This window comes from Lucilia sericata, unplaced genomic scaffold (assembly GCF_015586225.1).
Source record: "Lucilia sericata isolate MDLA Ls3-8-SP2 unplaced genomic scaffold, ASM1558622v1 Contig000000F_arrow, whole genome shotgun sequence".
Taxonomy (NCBI): domain Eukaryota; kingdom Metazoa; phylum Arthropoda; class Insecta; order Diptera; family Calliphoridae; genus Lucilia; species Lucilia sericata.
The window spans coordinates 3,454,037-3,477,170 of NW_023994042.1; the positions used below are offsets into that span (position 1 = coordinate 3,454,037).

The 23,134-nt window shown below is 30.2% G+C and overlaps 1 protein-coding gene across 4 annotated transcripts in view; it reads right to left on the bottom strand.

Moving 5' to 3' along the window:
• Positions 1-389: 389 nt before the first annotated feature.
• Positions 390-23,134, bottom strand: part of LOC119600066 (GTPase-activating protein) — a 31,000-nt gene continuing 8,255 nt past the window's right edge. For 3 of the 4 annotated variants that reach the window (XM_037950131.1, XM_037950282.1, XM_037950210.1), the window contains exons 3-7: positions 5,876-7,746; positions 5,526-5,800; positions 5,204-5,209; positions 4,842-5,040; positions 390-2,598 (exon numbers count right to left, since the gene is read on the bottom strand). In XM_037950131.1, coding sequence (XP_037806059.1) covers positions 1,585-2,598; positions 4,842-5,040; positions 5,204-5,209; positions 5,526-5,800; positions 5,876-7,746 — 3,365 coding nt within the window. In that variant the 3' untranslated portion in view covers positions 390-1,584. The remainder of the gene's footprint in view (positions 2,599-4,841; positions 5,041-5,203; positions 5,210-5,525; positions 5,801-5,875; positions 7,747-23,134) is intronic. The other variant, XM_037950352.1, reaches the window with a different exon arrangement.

Consider the following 23,134-nt stretch of genomic DNA (forward strand, 5'->3'; position numbering starts at 1 on the left):
TCAGTTTGTTTATATTTTGTTAGTAAATATATGTTTATATAATGCAGCATTTAAAGTAAAAACAATACTACAGTTGTATTTCTATATTTCTGTTTTATTACTTTGAACTTGTTTTTTTTAACATAAAAAAGATTGTTCATAATTCAGTTAATTATTTATTACTAAGTATTAAATATATTTTATACATATAATATATGTACCGTTTTGTTTTGTGTTTATTACTGTAATTATTATTAATATTAAATAGTTCATGGTATATAAAATAAATAGTTTATATTCTTAAAATGTATCTGTATTGTATTTAAGTTATAAGTTATAAAAATATTAATTTACAATTAATACCTATAAATAATATATTTATATTATATAAAGTTTTAATAATGTTAAACTGATAGTTATACAAATAATAATTATAATTATAATAATAGTAATGTTAAACGTATTAAATACAAATCATGTACAACTCTAAACATTAGTTTTTTTTATTCAGTATACTTATTACTTGTTCATTCATGCTCAGATTTTATGAAAGAAGAAGGATATAATTAATCTTCTAACGAGTGGTAAACTCATGTAATTATACATATATACTATAATATAATATAATATAATATTTATTTATAATTTTATTTACATCCGTATGATCATGTGTGTTTGTATGTTTATCTGTTTGGATGTACATATGTATATAATGTTAATAATAGTATTAACACAGATACAATTAGTTTACATACAATGTATTTATATGTATTTATAAAAAAACATACATATTAAACATTTTATTAAAATAAATCAAAATTTTCTATACATAATTTGAACTTTTTAGCTTTTAGAATTCTTGTTTTTACATTTATTTTTAGTAAAAAAAATTCTCTTGTCTTGTAACATGAACTACATTCACTCGTTCTTTTGCTCAATAAATGGAAAGGTTAAGATTCCAACTAAGAAATCGGGAAAAAGGAAAACGCTACTGCCATTTTGTTTGTGCTGCGGTTGTAGACGACAGCTTTTCAATTATTTATTGTGGGCTATTGCATAAATCTTTTTCAAAAGTTATTGCTTTTAAAGGGAAGATACTGACCAGATACAGAGTATATAATACTGTCTTCATGAGCACAAGTGTAAATGCGAAAAATAATGCTTGACGACTACGTCTACTACAGCAAATGTGTAAAATGCCCAAAATGAGATAAACATTCTAGTCGCTAAACAGTCAAAGTTTTGCGCAAATTTTCATAAATTTAAAATGAAAAGTAGTCAAACTTGAAAACCGACCAAATTAATTACTCTAATCTGCTGGATGCGCGCACTAATAAATTTGAATTGGAGAGAATGATATCTGAATACTGCTTAAACATTCATCTATGATGTATGTATGTGTGTATCCCTGAATATGGATCTGATATCTGAATAATGCAGAGTTGTAATTTATGTTACAAATGCAAGATGTAAATTTGGTTGGTGGGGTTGATCATATCGTTTAAAAATATAAAGGAGATTATGATGAGACGATGATAAGTATCATGTAGAATAATGAAGGTATTGTTGAACTGCACCAATAGTTTAGCACAGTAACGAATGATTTTAGCATTTGTTTGCATAGCGTTCGACGGTGAGGGTGTCACGTAAGTAAATGCTAGATGTGGGCGTGAGTGTGGGTGCTACGCTTGAAGTCGTGGATGAATTGCTGGAAGATGGTGTTGCTGTCGGGTGTGAATGATGGTGATGTACCATTGCAGCGGCACGCAATAAATGGTGTTGATTGTTGTTAAGTTGTTGTTGCTGCTGTATTGTTTGCTGTTGATAAAAAGGTTGCTGCTGATGTTGTTGTCTTTGCTGTTGCTGCTGTTGTGCGGACTGTAAATTATGCATAAAATATGCGTTCATATTTCCATGTTGTTGGAGTTGCTGTTGTTGTTGCTGCTGGTGATATGGATATGCCATTACCAATTGCATTTGCGGCAATACTTGTTGTTGTTGTTGCATTTGTTGGTGTTGTTGCTGCTGTTGCTGTTGTAAATTCATGTGTCCCGCTGCACGCATCATATGTAAATAATTATCATCGCCTATCGGTGCCTGCCGACTGCCATATTTCAACTCACGTGCTATTCCCTGCTTATAATTTCGATGATCCTTATCAATTACATATGCCACTTCACGCAGCTGCATTATTGTTGCTTTAAATTTCCCGTAAGCATGTGCAGACTGCTGCTGAAAGGCCATAGCCGTCGCCACCAGTGGATTATGTTGTTGCTGTATCTGATGGAAAGCCACTGTCTGATCGAGAAATACCTCCAGCTGTGTCATATGAGACATAATTAATGTGTGTATTCGTTGTAAATCTAACGCAGGATCCAATGCTGTTATTAAATCCATTTGAAAGTAGTCCATTGCTTCAGGCGAGACATTCTTACAACCGGGAGCATTTTCATCGGAACGATCGCAACAGCTATATACGCCATTCACAAATGCCGATGGATGAAAGTATTGCGATCGTATCGAATTAGTTAAGCAAATTTTGTGCAAGAGATCAATCCATTCTCGTTCTTCAACACAATTAGTTGTTTGTACAATAAGGGAACGTTCCTTTCGTACGATCTAAAAAATAAAAATAATTCCTTATTAAATGTAATAAAGTTTATGTAGTCATGTATACATATATTCGTTAAATAAATAATGTTTTATCAATCCACTAAGCTAAAAATAATAAACAATAGATTTATGAGCATAAATACATGAAAAGTTAAACTTCTTAGTAAAAATGCTCTCCCATAGAATTTTGTTAACCATTTCGACAGTAGAACATGTTCTTACATGTTCTTAATCATTAGAAAAGCCAAACGAGATTTCTCAAAACTTTTCTGTAAACAGGAAGACGGGGTAAGTGATGTATGGAAGATCAACAAATGTTTCTATAAATACAGGATGATATGGAAGAGACCATTAAAATCCTTATGACTTTTATTTTTCATGTGATACACGAGGAAAAGGATAGGCTGCCATTGAGATAGTTGTTAAAACTAGCATAGTCAAGGATGTTAATTAAGAGATTTGCCTCATATAAAGCTGCACGACTGCATGGTATTTTGCCGGCAATCTTGCAGATGGAAGCGGAATTCGTTTCAACTCATATGTCAATGATTTCTCATATAATCCGCTAAGATAACAGGAGGCAATGGTATCAATGTTGGCCAGTATAGGCTCCATATGGTGTCTTACCCTGTACTCGAAATGGAGTCTTATGACACACTGTTTTTTGTGTACAGTGTACAGACAAAGTGAAACGAGGAAACACTTGCTTTGTGATTGTCAGGCGTTCGTCGAAATGAAATTCAAATATCTGAGTATTGGACGTTAATTCTCTTTGAATCACACTGGAGCTAATTAAAATATGGTATTCGTGAGTTCCATTTACGATTAATTAACTTGTATTCATATTGTTAAATTAAAAAAGCAACCAATTGGAGCACAGTGTAAATATAAATAAAAACAATGAACATTTATATAAAAAGTAAAAAAAAAAAACTCCACATACACACATTCTTTCCTACACAATGATGAGAATACTAGAAAATAAAAAATATGTGTTTGTGTGTAAGAAACTCATACTCTAGAAGCCAATTAAGTTTGGGCCCCCACAATCATAATTAAAACAACATTTTAAAAAGGGAAATTTTGTAATAAATAAAACTAAAAAAAAAACGATGACAACAATGTTAAAAACTTAAACTACCTATGTATAATACATTAAAATATATTATGCGACGATTGTTCATTTTGCACAACATAAGAAACATATTTTTAAAAAGTATTGTTTTAAACGAGTACAAGAATTGGAACTCTTGCACTGCTGTGTATAAAGACAAAAATAGAAGACAGCGTGTGAATTTCAACCTCTTAATAAAATTATCTGAGGAACACACTACAATCAAACAATAATTTTCATATATAATATGCAAAGAAGATGAAGAGAAAAAATTAAACATAATTATGGATAGGAAAAGTCTTCAAGAGAGACGACAGACTATCATCAGGCATTTTAGACTGTGTAGTATTTTTCTTTTCAAATGATTTCACCTTAATACAAAACAATGCATAATTTGCATAGACTGTATTTAGATGGTTGTAAGATAAATATAAATTTACAATAAACAAATTTTTAACTTTTATAAAATTGTTTTGCACGCACAACTATGCGGGTAATATTTTCAAAACAAAATTAATAATCAAAATCATACAAGTTACAAATTACCTAGCAAATGCAAATACCACTCCAACAGGCCTATTTTCATAAACAATTGAAGAAAGTTATTTATCTGAGAAAATGCTAAATTTCTTATATGTATACTGTTTAAAAAATATGTTTGTGAAATTACATATTTATCCCCTGTATTCATTAAGATATCAAAAAATAATCCATCAATAACTTTATTAATCAATTACGAATAAAGGGTTGATTTGGTTGGTTTTGATTAATTTACCAAGTCGTCAGATTTTCTTCGGTTTTAGTCTGAAATCAATCAAATGATTTTATATACGCTTGCCTAGGATTGCTGAAATCCTCCCCGGGTGGTGGCATCTACATTTATGAATCTGACTACTCCATATCAATGCTGCTTCTATTTCATATTAAACTAAGTCTAGGCGGAATACTTAAGAACATATGTATGCATATTCGAACGTCAATAAAGTTGCGATATAACGCTTGTAAGAGCAAATCATTTTTATAACAATAGTTTTCATTTAATTTAATTTTTTGTGTTTCCTGTAAAATGTTGAAAAGTCTTGTTACGCCCTTTTGCATTTTATGTGACGTTATTGATAAAAAAGAGCAAACTTACCTTAAAACAATTTTGCATTTTAAAACTTTTTTCATTTAATTGTTCGACGCGTTCAATTTCAGCCAGCGGTATATCACAGATGGTTTGTTTGCCTTTTGATTTGGCATAACTTAAAGATTGGGTGGTTAAACGAAAATAGCGTTGCTTAAAAGGACGTCGTCCAAAGCGTTTACGACATTGAGGATACTTTGTCATCATGCTGGTTTTATCAACGAAAACAAATAAATTGTAAGTAAAATAAATTTCAATATAGGTTTATTTTAATAAATATTTAAGAAACATCTAATGATACATATTTACAAAGCCCATAAATTGAAATAGAAAAAATATGTAGTTACTAAATAAAATCTTTTATTCCTTACCCCTCTCTTTTTTTGTAATTTGTTATACAGAAATTTTGATGTTACACATTTTGTATGATTTTTAAATGTAAATGCATTTTAATTAAAGCAATTTTGTTAATCAATTCGCAATAACAGGAGTTGGGGTGATTTAGTTTGGTTCACAGGTAAGTGGGTGAGTGTATATGAGATTTTTGAGTGTTTATAGAAAGTGCATGAGGAAAGAGGATATAAAAATATTCATATTAATAAAAAGAAAACATGGCACCAAAAATAAGAGTGTGTTTATGTGTATATAATTATAAGATTAAAAATGTAAAAAACAACAAATATGTAAACTTACCCCTCCTTAAGTAAAACTGGCTCTAAATTATTTTCTCCAACCGGAAATAAACTACTCGTTTCATGTGTTGGGCTAACTTCGTCGGCACAGGGTGTTGAAATACTTTCAAGAAAGGTTTTCACGGCCTCAACATGCTTTTCTGTGCAGAATTTCTTATACAACTGACCGGTGTACTCTTCTTTACAGGGTTGCTGTGAAGAACGCGAACTTACTAAATTGCCCAAAGATTGTATGGTTTTTGAAATCAATGTCAAAGTCCTGTTTGTTTGGCAGTCCTGAAATAGAAATCGATTGTATTTGTATTTTAAAATTAATAATATTTTTTTGTTTGTCTATGAGAAAAATCTTACCAATGGTTCAGTGGTCAAGTCAAATAGTTTCGGTCCTAAAATGGCAGGGGCGAAAAAACGCAAAAATATAAAACCCGACACTACAGAGTAACGTACTTCTCGGTTGTGGGGAAAATGTCTGCCGGCGCATTCACGCAAATCATGGAATATTTGGCACAACACCTTCGGACAACGCACCGCACTTTTTGTTATAGCCTCAAATACTCTCTCCACATAGTCTTGCAGATGATGTAGATTCGTGTCGACAGCTGAGCGGTCTTTAACTTTGGACGGATCAATTTCACATGGTTTTTTCTCAGCAAGTATTTGCGCCAGAACGGGCCGCAATGTTTGATGTAGATAGTGCAGGCCCGACAGGCGCATCGCCTCGTCCATCATTTTTGACACCAAAGTGTTGCCACGAAATATTGTCGTAGGATCGGTTAAGTTTGAGATCTCGTGGTCGGCCAAAGCTTTGATAATGGGTGCAATGCGCCCGGTGTGTGTGAAAAGTCGAACGAGTGGTTGTGAAACATCTGTTTTGCACGACACCAGCTCTCCAAGTATAAAAACCGATGACAGCATGATGGGTCGTTGGTCCACCGACTCCAGCAGCAGATTCATAAGATCGTCGTACGTGGCAAGCGGGAATACATGGTCAGCGGTGTACAGGATTTTGAGACGTAACGAGCCAATCGTACTATCTCCACTCAGCCGCGTTCCTGGCGGTGTGGCACATGAACGCGTATTTGTATTTACAGTGCGAGAAGTTGACCCCAACGATCTAGGTTGCAGATAATACCAGGCGGACGGTTGAACAGCACATTGTTGCTGTTTATTTCGCATGGGTAATTTTACTTCTCCCAGGAACACCTTGTCCGACATGCCCGATGCATCATGCCACACAGTCACGGTTATCTCACAGAGATCAGCTCCTCCTACGGGATAAATTGTATAGGCCTTATTCGAATTTATTGTACCGCCTCCACTGCTAGAATCGTACTGACTGTGGGAAGATTTTGCCGATGCTGTAGGCTCAGAATCAATGCATAGATCAAAACTCATCAATTCATCAAACTCCGGATTTACAGTTTTCTTTCGTAACTTGGTGCGTTTAGAGATCTGACGCTTGTTGGAGTACAATGCTGTACACACCACATACGGATCACAAGTTCCATTCTTCTTCGCCAAATCGGTACATTCAGGTACACGTATTGTGACACGTGAGTGCTTTCCGCCAGCTGTCGTCAGCGATGTATTCTTCCAATTAGTGCCGTGTTCGGTATTCTGATGCTGGTTGTTACCGAACAGTCCACCACTACTAGTACTACCCACACTGGTAGTCCTAATGCCGCCCTTTTGCGCATTACTTCGTTGTATATTGCTCAGTTCACTGTTCTCTTTATAATCATTTTGTAACGCCTGGTGCTGTACCAGCTCCTCGATCATATCACTGTTACTTCGTTCATAGTCACCCGGCCGCAGGAGATTAATTCGCTGTTCGTGAATTTGAGATGGCGTATCTTCGAATTGTACTTCAATGTGTGCCATGCCTTGTACTTCGGAGTCCGAATCAACCGGTCTTAATGAAAACCAGTGATCTTTATGATTGTACATGTGCAACTCTTCTCGCTTTATCGCTATTTTACCGATCGGTTTGTCTTGTTTCATGTGTCTATCTCTATCCCATACATACACGGACAGGTAGCGAAATCGTCGTGGTATTTTAAATTGATACTCTTCGCCAAAAAACGGCGACAGTGTACGTTCTATGGTGGGTGTTCGACAAATCTCCTCCTGATCCAACGCGATTGTGCAATAAACATCGCGGGTACCTTGTGTGCTGCAACTAGTATTCGCCGCATTCCGGCTACTAAGATTTTTAGCTTCTCCTAAAAAATAACAAGATAAAAATCCCATATAAATATCAAATACATATTAGTAATATAAATTGTTTGTAAAAAGATTTCATTACATTTCATGTCGTTCAAATTAGAACAACTTCCTACTTTTGAATAACCCAATTTATTATGAATATAATTAATTTGTAATTAAATATCCTTGTATGTATGTGTACTCGTACAGCGATTTTCATAAAAGGGCTAACAGACACTTCATTACCACATAATTATTGTAAATTATAAATTAAAAAAATATTAAAAACTTATTAATATTCGAATAAATTAACATCAAATAAGGGGTCGAAATGAAGTAAAAACATTACAAAAATATCTAATTATGTATATTAATTTAGCATTTAAATAACGATGACTGTTTTTAATCGACAGGAAAATGCAAGTTGACATTCAATACTTTACGAGTACATACATTACGTTGTAAAATGTACATATTTGTTTATAAATACATACATACATACAATTATGTGTGTATATTTACATACTTCTTTTTCATTTAGTTTAAGAAAACCAAAACAAAAATAAAGGAAATTACAACGTGACTTCCTGTATATTTAGTATTAATATAATTTTTTTTTATTAGTATATAAAATTGGCAAACCTAAAACGAGTAGAATACTATAGACAATTTTTAAAATTGGGGCGAGGTCGTTGGAATAAAATTAAACTTATTATAAAATCGTATGACACACACATCATATTGTAAATAGTGAAGAACAGCATAGTTTTATTTAATAATGATACCGACAGAGAAATTCGTACATCTGATTTCTACACAGGAAATCGATATTAAATATCAAGAAAAAAAAAAGACGAAAATAACTTCATGTTATAAATTAATATTCTTGGCAATTAAATTAAGATTTTTTAAATATACGTATATATTTTTTTAATTTAAATTTTTTGTTTGGGAAAATTTACAAACTAAAAATTTTCCAAACCAAAAATATGAATTTTTTGTTTTAAATGTTATAAATAAAATTTATTTAAAATAATAAGAAAAGGTTAGAAATAATAAGAAAAATAAGCTTTAACCCCCATCAAAAATTGGTAATGACTTGTAATACAAAACAATTGCGTAAACTCCCCATGTAAAGATTTATTCAAATACTTATTTATAAGCGAGCGTAAGTACTTGCATCTTTGGGAAAATATTATTGGAACCATATATTTAAATATATTTTACAATATTTCAAAGTAATTTTCTGCATAATTTACACTTGATGTGCAATTTATAGATTTATAAATATAAACGGTTTATAAAACAAAATTTCCATACAAAATCTAATTTATAAACTGTTTATAAAATAAAAATTTTGTTTGTGAATAAGGGGGTTAGTAAGTAAAATGCTGAATTTATAACAAAAATTCTTAAGTGCCGTAGAATAAGCAACCATGACGAATAATTAAAGTATAAATATATTATTATAAATGATAAACCAGGACACGCAGGATTTTGATATTAAATCAATTAATTAATACCTTTGAGTAAATTTTCGCTGTAAATATGTATTATTTAAATTTTAAGAACTTCCGTTCTTATTTGTACTATGGACCATGTCACATAATTACATTCCGATCGAAAGCTCAATCATTTTCATATTGAGCTTCTTCTTTACTAAATAATTATTCCACTTCCGATCGGAGTGGAATTCTACGACCTGTATACATATCTCAAAATGCACTGATCCACATAAACTTTTAGTTCTGTCAACATAAAAGACATTTATGCTAAATTTTATGTGGACGAATAAACATTTTCGATATCTATGCCATCAATTGACCTCTTGTGTGGAGTTTTGATGAAACAGTGAACCGATTTTAATCAAATTTCGTGTTCGGAATATATTTGTAAATTTTGAATTATGAACATTTTCGTTAACAGTGGTGGTTCGGGTTTATGTACACTGCCGTACACTGCTGTATGTATGTAGTACATATTATGTATGTATGTAATAATATATCAGACCGGAAATCGATTTAAAAGCACGTATGTATACAAGGTGCACATTTATCAGAACCGCAAAAACAGAGCAGCAGCAAAATAAAAAATAAACAAAATCAATATATGAACCAGAATAAATACACACATACATATGACAACAATAAACCAATGTACCTACATAATTAAACAAAAAAAAAAACTTTTCTGCAGGAATACTATGTAGTACGTAGACAGTAGGGAATACGAGAAGATTCAGCTGAAAAACCAGATCCTGAATCAAAAACAAGTTTTCCCTTTATTATTTTTTTTCTTATTTTAAAACTTGGATCAATTTTAACAAAGATGTGCGGATGGATGGATTATTTTAAACACAATTGTTGTTATTTTATAAACATACTTACAAATGGGCAGATAAATAATTTTATTACATTACAAATATACTCATTAGATATCAATTTTGATATGTAGTATTCCACAGAGTCTGTGGAATACTATATCTCTATCATATGTATATTAACTTGACGGTAGCCATATGAATCAATAACCTTTTCTTCAATCTTGCAATAATAATTGCAACAAAGATAAAATAAAAACAGATGCATAAACCATTTTTTTTTATTTTGCTGTCTAGCTGTCTTTACGTTCAAACGTGTGTGTAGTGGAAAACACGTGTTGTAAACAAAACAAAAAAAAGATGCCAATAAACGGAAGGAAATGATGATAAATATTAAAAAAGACAAATAATTTTTGCCGAATGAGATGTTCACCGGAAAGACGTCAAAGTTAAAAACTGAATGTGACACGAAAAAGCTACGATTTAACCATAAAATATTTATAATAACAAATTTAACAAAAAAACAAATTTGAAAAAGTCTAAACCCAGGTACTAATACATAATTTTCCAAAGGATGGTGCGGTATTGAATCTGAATCTCACCACAGAATTTCACATCAAGTTTTTGAGATCTTAGATTTGAAAATAAAACCTTTTTGAGATTTTATAACAGCCGAGCCAACTTTATTTGTAAAATTTATTTTGTCGGCTGAAAATCTTAACTATTGGCTTCAAAATATCCTTCTTTGAAATATCTTAACCAAAAGATGACAAAACAAATTTTATAATTAATAGTTATTTGTATTTGATTTTGATTTTCACATCACAAATTATACTTAAACCATCTGATGGAACTGGTAAAAATATTTCTGTAAAATAAAATATATTTTCATCGTCATTTTGATGCATACGGATCCATGTATCTGATAAAATTATCCAAATGAAATTACGCACTAGTATCCCTTACCTTATTACTAAAAATTAAAACCGCTATTATCATATCCGGTATTAAAAAAAAGAAAACAAAAGCATTCAAATTATATAAACTTTGCATAAACCCTTTTAAAGAACAGATGTTACTATATACACATTATTTCATGCCACATTATAAATTTGCCTTTTATGCAAAAGGTGTCTTTCAGAAAAAGAAGTAAGAATTTAAACTCGAATCTATTGAAATGTATATTCAATGAACGTTAAATGTATCCAACAAAGGAACAGTCAACACTATCAGACATTTAGTCAACATACAAACATTCTCGCAATGATAAAATAAGATGTTGCAGCAGTAATATAAAGCAGACTCACAGACAGTCGGTCATATAACATACGTATATATCGCTCATTTACTACAAAATTGGCACAACTCAACAACTATTACTTAAATCATTTTTGAACAGTAGTAGAGACGTTATTATGTTTCTCACCTGAATTTAAACTGAATTTTAATTCATCATGAGTTTTTCTTTTGACGTTTGAAAACCCCCAATCGTACACGAAAAATAAGACATTTTAGGATATATGTAAACGTATGTATATGAAAGCTTTAGGTTTAGAAGAGTTATTCAGCATAAGGTGCCTCAAAGTCCTAACAGATTGCATGGTTTACACAGAGCAAAACTTCCATGTTTGTTGTAAAATTGTTTCCAAGCTATTTCTCTATTCTAGTACAATGGTAAAATTATACGCTCAATCGTGTCTAGTTCCTCAACATTCTTGTAATGGTAAAATTATACGCTCAGTTATGTCTAGTTCCTCAACATCCTTGCATAACCTGCATGGTATTGTACCATTTACAAGTAAAAGCTCTAATAGAACAATGGCCGGTTAAAATACCTATCAGAGAAATTTTTGAGTTATACCAGTCTTGTAGTAAATAAGCGATATGAATTTGTACATATACTATGAAAATGAATCCTAAAGATGCATCCCAACAAACAAAACAAAATTATTTTTTTCATATTAAAACTTTTAGAATACGAATGGTGTTTGTAAATATGTATTACTAATTTTTTCAAAAATGTTGTTTTAATTTAAATTAAGGGAACCTTCGTATTAAATTACGTTTTAAAAAAGTTGTAATACTGTTAAAATAATGTGCAGACCTTTAGATTCTTAAACCCCTTTCGAAAATACGAACTTATAATCGAAAAATGTTTAAATAAGTTCAAAATTTCATTAATTTTAAAGTATTTTCAGATTATAAGCATTTTTAAGATACATATGATCGAAAATTCTAAACTTAAATTCGATATTTTTGAATGCTATGATAGATTAAGCAGTCTATGTGTCTGTATTCTACATTAATTTAAAAAAGTTACTTAACATATCATTTCTATTCGTATTTTAAAAACAAAACAAATACCATAAAAATTAGTTACTAGTGAAAGTTGATTTTTCGTCTACTTAACAATCTCCTGGGATATTCTCGTTCGTATCTGTAGTATGTCTGTATGTACAAGTATTAGTTATTCGTTTTACATTCATTATTCATACAAAAAAAGTATATGTCTTTATGTAACAGTTGCTTTTTTTTATTATAAAAATAATCCGTATTTCCGTTCTTAACAATGTGTTTTTTACATTCATTTTTAAAAAGAGTTTTGTAATTGTTTTTAGGAAATTTAACATAAAAGGTAAGTGTTAATACGAAATTTATCTAGACAGTTTTAATTTCTAAAGTATTTAGTTGTAGTACTATAAAATCTAAAAATAATATGATACATAGATATTATTCACCTGTCCTTTTATTTTTAGACATACTGGTAAAAATTATTTAAAAGTGTTTTCTTGTGGATTCATAAAACAAAAATTATGCTTTTTATACCAAGGTTTCAAAATTGTGCCTCAAAAAAAAAAAAAACAGAAAAACATATTCAACTTTTCACAATACATAATATACTTTAATTATGTTCTTCGGTCAATAACAAAAAATTAATTTTACATTAGCTTGTCATTAGTCCAGTCTATAGATTTTCTACATGATTTTCCAATTAAATATAATTTTTTAGGTATAATCATTATTTTTTGCCTGGTAATAAAATAATTTTACTAAATTGTACCAATTTGACTATTATATATCTTATTAATTGACTAGATCCTTCTAAATGCTTAACAAAGTTATATAAAATTTCTATTACATCATATCTAGTTGATATATTGACTTTCCTTAATGGAAATTTACAAAATCTTTACACAAAATATTTAAAATTTTTTTTTACAAATAAATACTCAATAAAAATAACGAAAGTTTTTAAAACACTCCAAAAAATTATTTTAATTTTTTTTTTTTTTTTAATTTAAAGCTTAGCTTTTTTACTTTATAAGAAAATTCCAGTGTCATCTAATTGTTAAAAACATTGTGGTTACATACGACATTTATGTCTCTACATATTTGTGTACGCGGTATTTTTATATAAAGTGAAAATGTAATTGTATTTTTATTACACAAATTGCCTTATCTGTCATTTGACCCTAATTATAGAGCGTACAAATTAATGCTTCAAGAACACACAGAACAAAACAAACATTCATTCATAGACATTCGTAAACACATACTTTTTTTACATTTGCACATTGAAGCCTCAGACCACCATATAAGTCATGATCGTCAGGGTCAAAGATTTAAAAAATAAAAATTTAATTTTCATACATATTAGGGTTATCGTCTCGGGATTTCAACTAATTTCCATGTATTCATTTATTTCTGATTAACGAATGTGATTGGCTTCTGAAGTCGTACAACTCGGCCGATATCTGCATGAAACAAGTCAGAGTGCTATATTCGGCTATGCCGAATCTTAAATACCCTCCACCTGTAAGCTTTATGAAAACCCTTGATACTAGCTAGATACGTATTTAATAAATTGTGAAAGTTTAAATTGTGCTTCCGTGATGAGGGTGCTTTCATTTAGAACTCATATATACCTTTTGTGGAGATATGGCCAATTATTGGCCAATCCGAACAAAATTTCGCAGAATGATTTATCGATAAAAAAACACACTATGTCGGATTTTATCCGTATATATTTATAATTGAATGAAATATATTGGAAAAAGTGACTTATGGAGATGGGCCTTATATGAGAACTAAGACCAATTATGCGTTGATCCTAATTTTTTGTTTAAAAAGATTTCTTATATACACAAAATATACTTATTCCGATATATTTATTTATCAATGAAATATGCGATTTTCTGAAGTGGATCTTATATAACAGATATGAACAATTATGGACCGATCCGAAAAAAACATATTTATATAGCCTATTTTTAAAATATCTTTATTTCTTAATTAGATATTTGCATTTAATAGATTTTCGGAAGCTGTGACTAATTATGGACCGATCCGGAAAACATTTCGAAGGGTGTTTCATATCTACTTTAAACACATTCATGACTAATTTTATACCGTTATCTTCATTCAGTTATGAAATATGTGCGTTTACGTGGTTATCGGAAATGGGCCTTATATGGGATCTATACTCAATTATATTATTTCAATATCTTTATTTCTTAATTAGTTATTTCTATTTAAGTATTTTTCGAAAGTGGACCATATATGGGAGCTGTGACCAATAATCGACCTATACAGATCTACGTTGGTAATACGATTTCTGTACTTATATATACATATGTGCAAAATTTCGTGGTGATACAGATATTTTTGCCGAAGATATTAACGATAAATCTATTTCCGAGAATATGTGCCTTTGTATGGGGGCTATGAGAAATTTTGAATCGATTGTTTTGAACATTTTTGATCCCTGGAGAAACAAAATAACGTGTGTCAAAATTCATTCCATTATCTTTAGTAGTTTCTGAGAAAACTACTCAAGAATTAGGAAAAAAACTTAATTTTTTTCGAGGTAGTCTGAAATTTTTGTTGTTGAAAGATTTGACTCATTTTCAATACCAAACTGCTTAGGACAATAGTGAATTTGGCTGATTTATTTTGCTTAGTTTTAACGTGAGCGTGTTTGAGGCAGACAGACGGACACGGACAAGAATATATATACTTTGTTGGGTCTCAGATGAATATTTCTTGGTGTTACACACGGAATGATGGTGGTGGAGGGTATAAAAACACTCGTTTCATTAGGCTTTGCGAAATATATTGATCAATGAATGAAGTCTGGCTATAAGTAATAAATGCATAATAACAAATGAGCTGCTAATAAGGTTTTATAACTCACTAGAGTTTTTTTATTTCTGTGAAATATAGTTAATATTTCCATAGGAAATAAACTAGAAATTATATGAAGTAATAAATTCTATTCTATGTTTTGAAAATTGGAATCATTATATGGCAAACCCTACAGCTAGTTTTTGTTGTTGTAATTTTTTTTAATCCTAAATTTGTAAGGCAAACATATGACCTTTAGGTCCAGGGGTTTTCCGATATTTGTACGATGAATGGTAAAAATAAAGATGTTTTTATATAATTTTAAATAATAAATTTTGAAACTACTTGCATTTTTAGTAGAAAAATAGAATATGAAAAAATAAAAACAGACTTTCAATTGTCACATTGTCATTTCATAGCTTTTTCTATAAGAATCTTTATATTTTTTTTTAAATACTGCTTGTACAATCTATGGCAACTATTTATTAAACACAGTTGACAATGAGTTGCTTCAAGAACACATATAAACGTACATACTCATACTCATAGATATACATACATTCTATGTACGTATGTATATATAGTCGATGTACATTTAACAAAACATCTAATAAATAATTGTTGCAATACTGGCTTCTAATTAATTGCCTTTTTAAGAGAAATTAATTATTGCAACAGCAACATTTGTTAGTTTTAATGTTGTTTTTTTATTTTTGAAGCTGTTGCGGTTGTTAATTTTATATCATTTTTTTCTTTTTGTGTCGATAATGTTGAAGTTTGATATTTGTGCTTGTTTATTGTTCTCATTATTATTGTTCTTTTAGTTTTTATATTCAAACTTTCAATTTATGTCGTTGATGTTCTGTTTTTATTTTTATTAATGAATTTTATGTTATGTTGCAAAAACACCGACTGTCTTCTGAATTTTTATTTCATATTTCATTAATAGAGGTTCTCGGTCACTCTTTCGAGGAGTTGTAGGTGTATTGATAGAAGCGGTTCCAAAAAAGAAGTTTCATTGAAATGAATGGTTCTTATGGGATGGCAACCGAAGTTCAGTTGGGTTGCCAGCTGACGAAACTGACTGACATACAATTGCGTTTGTGCAACAATCGTTTGTTTCCAAATAGTTGTGTCAGCGTAATTTTAGACACAACTGTAGGAGAGAGATTGGTGTATGTATGTATGTATGTATGTATGTATGTGTGTATGTATGTATGTAAGTATGTATGTATGTATGTATGTATGTATGTATGTATGTATGTATGTATGTATGTATGTATGTATGTATGTATGTATGTATGTATGTATGTATGTATGTATGTATGTATGTATATGAAGAACAATTCATAACTCGAATAGAAGCTGATTAATAAGAGTTGATTTTATAAGGTTTCATACTAAAATAAAAAATAAATAAAATAATTCAACTTTTAATTTTCTTTGTGGTTATGAAGAGTAAAATAACATAAAATGGAGGTTATTGTTATAAAGCGATGCATGCATAACAAATAATTCTTGTAATGATTCAGATTTATATTTTAAAACCATACATAGAAATTTAAAATAAAAATATTCTAAAGATTGATTCAGCTTTTAAATTTTTTGTATATACCCAATTAAATTATGTATGGTAACCCGTATCGAATGTTGGTATCTGAATTTAAAGACGATGCATTTCAATTGTCGTAAAGTTTTCAACAATAATTTGCAAATAATTTCCCTTTCTATTTGAACCACTCTATTGTATACAATTATTACAACGATAATATTAAATAGCAAGAACCAATTTAAAAACTCATTTAGAAACTAAAACAAAGGTTTAAGAAACATTCAAGAAAAGAAAACATAAAATAGTCTAATGGAAATGTAAAAAAAAAGAAATCTTGTATTTTAACATGAACTGAAGATATGTGAGAAAGAAATCAAAAAGAAAAATGAACGTGCTAAAAACTCATTACAAAATCTGTAGTATAAATGAGTTGAAAAGAAAAGTTAAAAATACTGAAAAGAAAACAAATAGAAAAAAACTTTAACCGTGAAGATGAGAAGATGTTGTGATCCATCCAACAATTGTTGGCAGTAACATTGTTTTACATTGAAAATAAGAAAAAATGAAAACGAAAACTCTCAATAGAAAAGAAATTAAATAATAAATAAATAAAGTGTTTGGTTGACAAGTCAAGCGTGCAATATTCCATAAAAAAATTAAATTTATACAAATACCAGAGAAATCTAAAAGAAGTAAAGAAAAATATAATAATTCCTCACTACTGATATGAGTACTACTAAATAAAAATAAAAACATGTAGAAAATTTTGCACAAAAAAAAAAAAACATACATATTTTCAGTCGAACTCATATCGCAATGGAAAACGGAAATACATATAAAAAAAAAACATTTCACTGAAAAGACAACTCATGATAAATTTGCAAGATTGTTTTCTTTAATTTATTTTATGTGGCACTTTTAATGGATAATTACAGAATGTGTTTTGCGACCAGTGTTGTTAGAATAGCCCATGAAGATCTTCATAAATACTTGATTGTGGTTACTATAAAACAGATTAGAAAAATATATATTAATCTGTACTAAATATATCAAAGGTTATTTTTCAAATCCATTATTTTAAAGTTATTTCAGAAATAGTAACATGACGCAAAAAATTCAAAGTAGTTTTTATCTGAACTATGTTCTTTGGATAATGCAAGTCTTTAAATTAATTAGCAATATATTGCTATATACATATGTATACGACTTACTGAAAAGCGTTTTGGTCAACAGCTTGGAATTATTTACTGTTAAAAATAGTGTTTTTTGAAAATATAAAATTTGATGCAATGAACCCGTTTTCAATCTAAAAGTTTTGGTTGTTACACCCTTTTGCATTTCAGGTGACGACATGTATTATCATATACACAGTAAATAGGATGAATAAATTAGTAAAAGCTAAATAATAAATACATATTTTAGTGTTTAACATTAACCGACTTATTATGTATTTATAAATAAAAAAACTATTCTGTGGTTTATATATAATTATAAAGAAGCTTTTACAAACAAATACATACTATAAATGTTTACATGAATAAAGAAACAATAAATTATTACGGTTTTTAATTTTTACATTTTTGGGGATTTTGAGCATCCGTGCTATACCCGGGGTGTTCAGCTCCAACAAGATTCCCAAGATTTTATATAAAAATAAAACAAATGTATATTTCAAATTTATTAGAGATGAAGATCTCTTTTTATTTAAACCAAAATATTACCTCGTAGAAGTAGATGGTTTTGTAAATGTAATTGCACGTAGTGCTTGTGTCGTAGACAAATCAAAAAGTGATTTATAATGTCAAACGAAACAAGCATAAATTTGGTGGCAAACAATATTTAAGCACCGTTAGCGGTTACTCGTTAGAATATTCCAACAAAGTTGCAAAAAAAAGGGAAGCTTTATAGGATTCTAACGTTGTTATAAATAGTATTTCAAAAAGGTAGTTAAATCAATTTTAACTTAAACATTGCCGGCCACCTTGCAATACCTTAGGAATTGCAAACGATTTTAAAACAATGTAGATTTTTAAGAAGTCTCTCGACTTTCCCCACAGAACCTAAGTCCCGAAGGTGGATTTTTAAGAAGTCTCTCGACTTTCCCCACAGAACCGAAGTCCCGCAGGTGGATTTTTAAGAAGTCTCTCGACTTTCCCCACAGAACCGAAGTCCCGCAGGTGGATTTTTAAGAAGTCTCTCGACTTTCCCCACAGAACCGAAGTCCCGCAGGTGGATTTTTGGAAAGTCTCTCGACTTTTCCCACAGCACCGAAGTCCTGCAGGTGGATTATTATTTAATATAAGTAATATAATATATATAAAGATAATAAATAATAAGATAAAAACATAAATAAGGTAGTAGGAACATAAATATATTTCTGTGAGCATTTTAAAGTGATAATAAATTAAAGGTTAACAAGCGTTAGACCACGTAGAATACGTTAAATTGTCGATATATGTTTCAAAATCCCTAGGATTAGCTGGACCTGTCAGTATCCAACCAAATATAGTTTTCTGTGCCAATAATGACCCTAATACGTTTTGTTGTATTTCCGGTAAAATAATGCGCGGATATAAATCTGCTCCGATAAGAATATCTACAGGCCTACTGGTAAAAAGATTCGAATCAGCCAAACAAAGATTTGGCAATAATTTTCCAATATCGACATTTACAGAAGTCGAAGGCAAATTTCCTGTTATTTCTGGTAAAACAAATGCGTTAGTTGATAGTTTTATTGAAGAATCTAAATCTGAACTAATTTCCAAAGGACAAAACTTTGAAACTCCAAAAGCCACATTATTAACGCCAGAAACGTTAGAATTCGAAGAATGAGTGGGAAGTTTTAATCTTTTTCGTAAACGTTCAGAAATGAAAGAACATTCTGAACCCGAATCTATTAAAGCGCGGACCTGATACTTATGGCTGTTATGAATTATGTTTACCATTGCAGTCCCTAACAAAACGGACTGATTCTGTCTAGTATGAAATACTTGTGGATTAGCAGTAACATTATTGGACGTATGCGATTGTCGAGTGTGAGAGTTAGTGGGTCGTAGAACCTCACTGGAATTCTGTTCAGTAGAAACAGTAGGTCTTTCAACTATAGAATTATCTGTATGCTGCAGATGAAGCATAGAATGATGTCGATTATTGCAAATAAAACAGTTATTGATGATTGTACAACTTCTGACTTTATGTGTCCTCGAAAGGCAATTAGTACAGCAGTTATAATCATTCACAGTAGAAATTCTGTCAGATACTGAAAGATTTTTAAATCGACGACAATTTCGCAAATAGTGTGACTGATTAGGGCATAAGATACATGAAGGTTTAGTAATAGTAGAACTATTTGAATGCACTGAAGAGTCGACGTCAGTCGAGTTCGTACCTTTAAGATCTTGAAGACATTGCAATGTCTGAATTCTTTCTGTCAGAAAGTTATCGAAATCTTTCCATGTAGACAAAACAGTTTTGTTTTTAACACCCTGTTCCCACAAAATAACTGTAGATCTAGGCAGACGTTGAATACACATAAAAATTATAATTGGATCCCAATTATCCGTAGGCACTTTATAAATAGAAAGAGCCGAAAGGCAACTATTAATTCCGCGTTGTAGTGTTTTGAGTGCTGTTATCGATTCCTTGTCAAGGAAAGGAAGGCCAAAAATAACTTTTAGTTGGTTATGTACCAACATACGAGGATTCTCATATGCTTCCTTTAAATCGCGCCAGGCTACTTCAAAACTTGCGTTAACAAGTGGATATTTAGAAACGATTTCTTTTGCTTCACCCTCGGTTTTTCTTATTAAATGGCAAAGTCGTTCTATATTGCTAAGCCGCGAGCTATTAATAAAAATTGCGGTAAATAAATCCCTAAAAGCGGGCCAAGAAACATAATCACCTCTGAATGAATCAATATCACAAGGAGGTAGTGCTAGATTATGATCTGTATTACCGGAGTTCGAATTTACCGTTGGAGATTCATTGCTTTTCAAAGCAGATTTGAATTCATCTATTTTTTCATGGATAGATCCTCCGCATTGGATATACGCTGTGTAGGTAGCTTTATATTTAGCCGCTGCCACATCAAATTCTTCGGACTCTAAAGAGTTAAGACATTCATTATACGTCGTCTTAACTTTACCCCAAAGTGTTTTTAACTCTTGACTCTGAATCTCCAAAGTATAAACCGTATGAATTTCTTCGTCAAAATTACTAAACATAGCCCCGAATGCAATAAGAGCATCCGATGCTCTAATAAACGAGTTTAGTGGCGAAACCGACATTTTTTAATATTTGAAAAGTCGTTTAAAATAAATAAATTAAAAATACTACTTGACTACAAAATGTATATAAACAAATGTGATAATAGTCAAACTGGCCGAGCGTAGGGTGACTAATATAAAGGTAGAAGAAGAATCAACCGTTTATGTATTTTATTGTTTTATTTTACAGATCTAAATCTGTAAACAAATAACGCACAAAAGAAAATGTAAAAACCACTGATTTTTGTAATAAAATTTTAATAAAATTTACTTTAATTTAATACATTGTCCGTAGGATCAAAAATAAATTAAAAAATTTTAAATATAAATTAGAGTTCGAATTAGTGTATCCACAAATTAAAAAAATAAAACAAAAATTCACAAAGGATATGTGTGTGTATGTTCGCGAAACAAAACAAACGAATTTTATCACTTGCTCACAATTGAAATATATTTACGTACCTTATTTCGTAGAAATAAATAAATGATAAATATATCTCCGGTGGACTGTATTATAGGAATGGAGTTGAAGGTGCCAAAGAAGATCCGGTACTGATATAAAGATCCAAAAAATCCGATAAATGATCTAAGAAATCCGGTTCGCTAGGACCAATGTTCAGCTCCAACAAGATTCCCAAGATTTTATATAAAAATAAAACAAATGTGTATTTCGAATTTATTAGAGATGAAGATCTCTTTTTATTTAAACCAAAATATTACCTCGTAGAAGTAGATGGTTTTGTAAATGTAATTGCACGTAGTGCTTGTGTCGTAGACAAATCAAAAAGTGATTTATAATGTCAAACGAAACAAGCATAAATTTGGTGGCAAACAATATTTAAGCACCGTTAGCGGTTACTCGTTAGAATATTCCAACAAAGTTGCAAAAAAAAGGGAAGCTTTATAGGATTCTAACGTTGTTATAAATAGTATTTCAAAAAGGTAGTTAAATCAATTTTAACTTAAACACGGGGGTTGACAAACTATCAATAGAAACACGTTGGGGGAAAGTAAATAAACAAATCTCTAAACTAATCAGTATGTAGTAATGAAAAATAAAAATTGGAAATATAATTTAAAGCATTTCGAGGGGCTCGATATTCAATTTTCTCTCTCTCTTAAATAACACAAGTTTTCAGAAGAGCAAATAACTTTCGCTAGTTCGTAAAGGTGGTTAAATACGATTAAAAAATAAAATTTTTGTAAAATATAGAAGAGTTTTGCATTAATAAATTTCTTTTTTTTAATTAATTTAAAAACGAAATTTATATCACGGATTAATCTCATTTTCATGAAAATATAATATAGCCTCTATTGAATATTGTCCCCCAATATGTATTTTTTCTAGAATAGAAGTTATAAAAAATAATGTTAACAGTCAGGTTTAATATTTATTTGAAACAACAAAAAACATAAAAAAATAAATTTCCAAAATTCCTCCCATTTATTATGAAGCCATTCGGTGCGCTTTTATAAATATTTGAATATTTTAGTTAAACTTATATTTCAATTTTGAAATACATAGTACAAATTTTGCCAGATTTGCGAGGGATAGAATTTGGCTAAATAAGTTTGCGATTTGGCTAAAAGTGATAACATTAAAATTATCAGAAACGAAATATTTTCTACTGGAATCTAAAAGACACCTTGTTTCATTTTTAAATTGTTTTGGTTGCTTGCCCTTAAATTTTGCATATTTAACGTCAAGGTAATTGAAAAAAAAAATACTAACAAAAAAAGAGAAAAAAATAAACTTTATAAAAATTGCTGACACTCTAAGTTTGAGTATATATGTATGAATATAATTGTGTTTATTAAAAAGTAAAAAATAAATTGAAGGTAGGAATTAGTATTCATTAAAAGAAAAATACAAAACATTTTTTGCAAATCAAATAGGTATGTAGGTAACTATAACAAAAATTTTTGATAAAACTATGGGAATCTTAGGCTGATCGGATGCCGGCCGAATAAAAAGTAAAGTGTTTTGGAAATGCTGAAATATACATACACATACCCAGCAGTTCGATAAAGAGTCAATGAATCCCAAAAAGACAGTCAGAAAGTGGACACTTAAAAACACTTATGCAAAAATATCCATTTCCATGCAATGACTAATTTGGACCAGCTTTCCGACTGACTCTTTG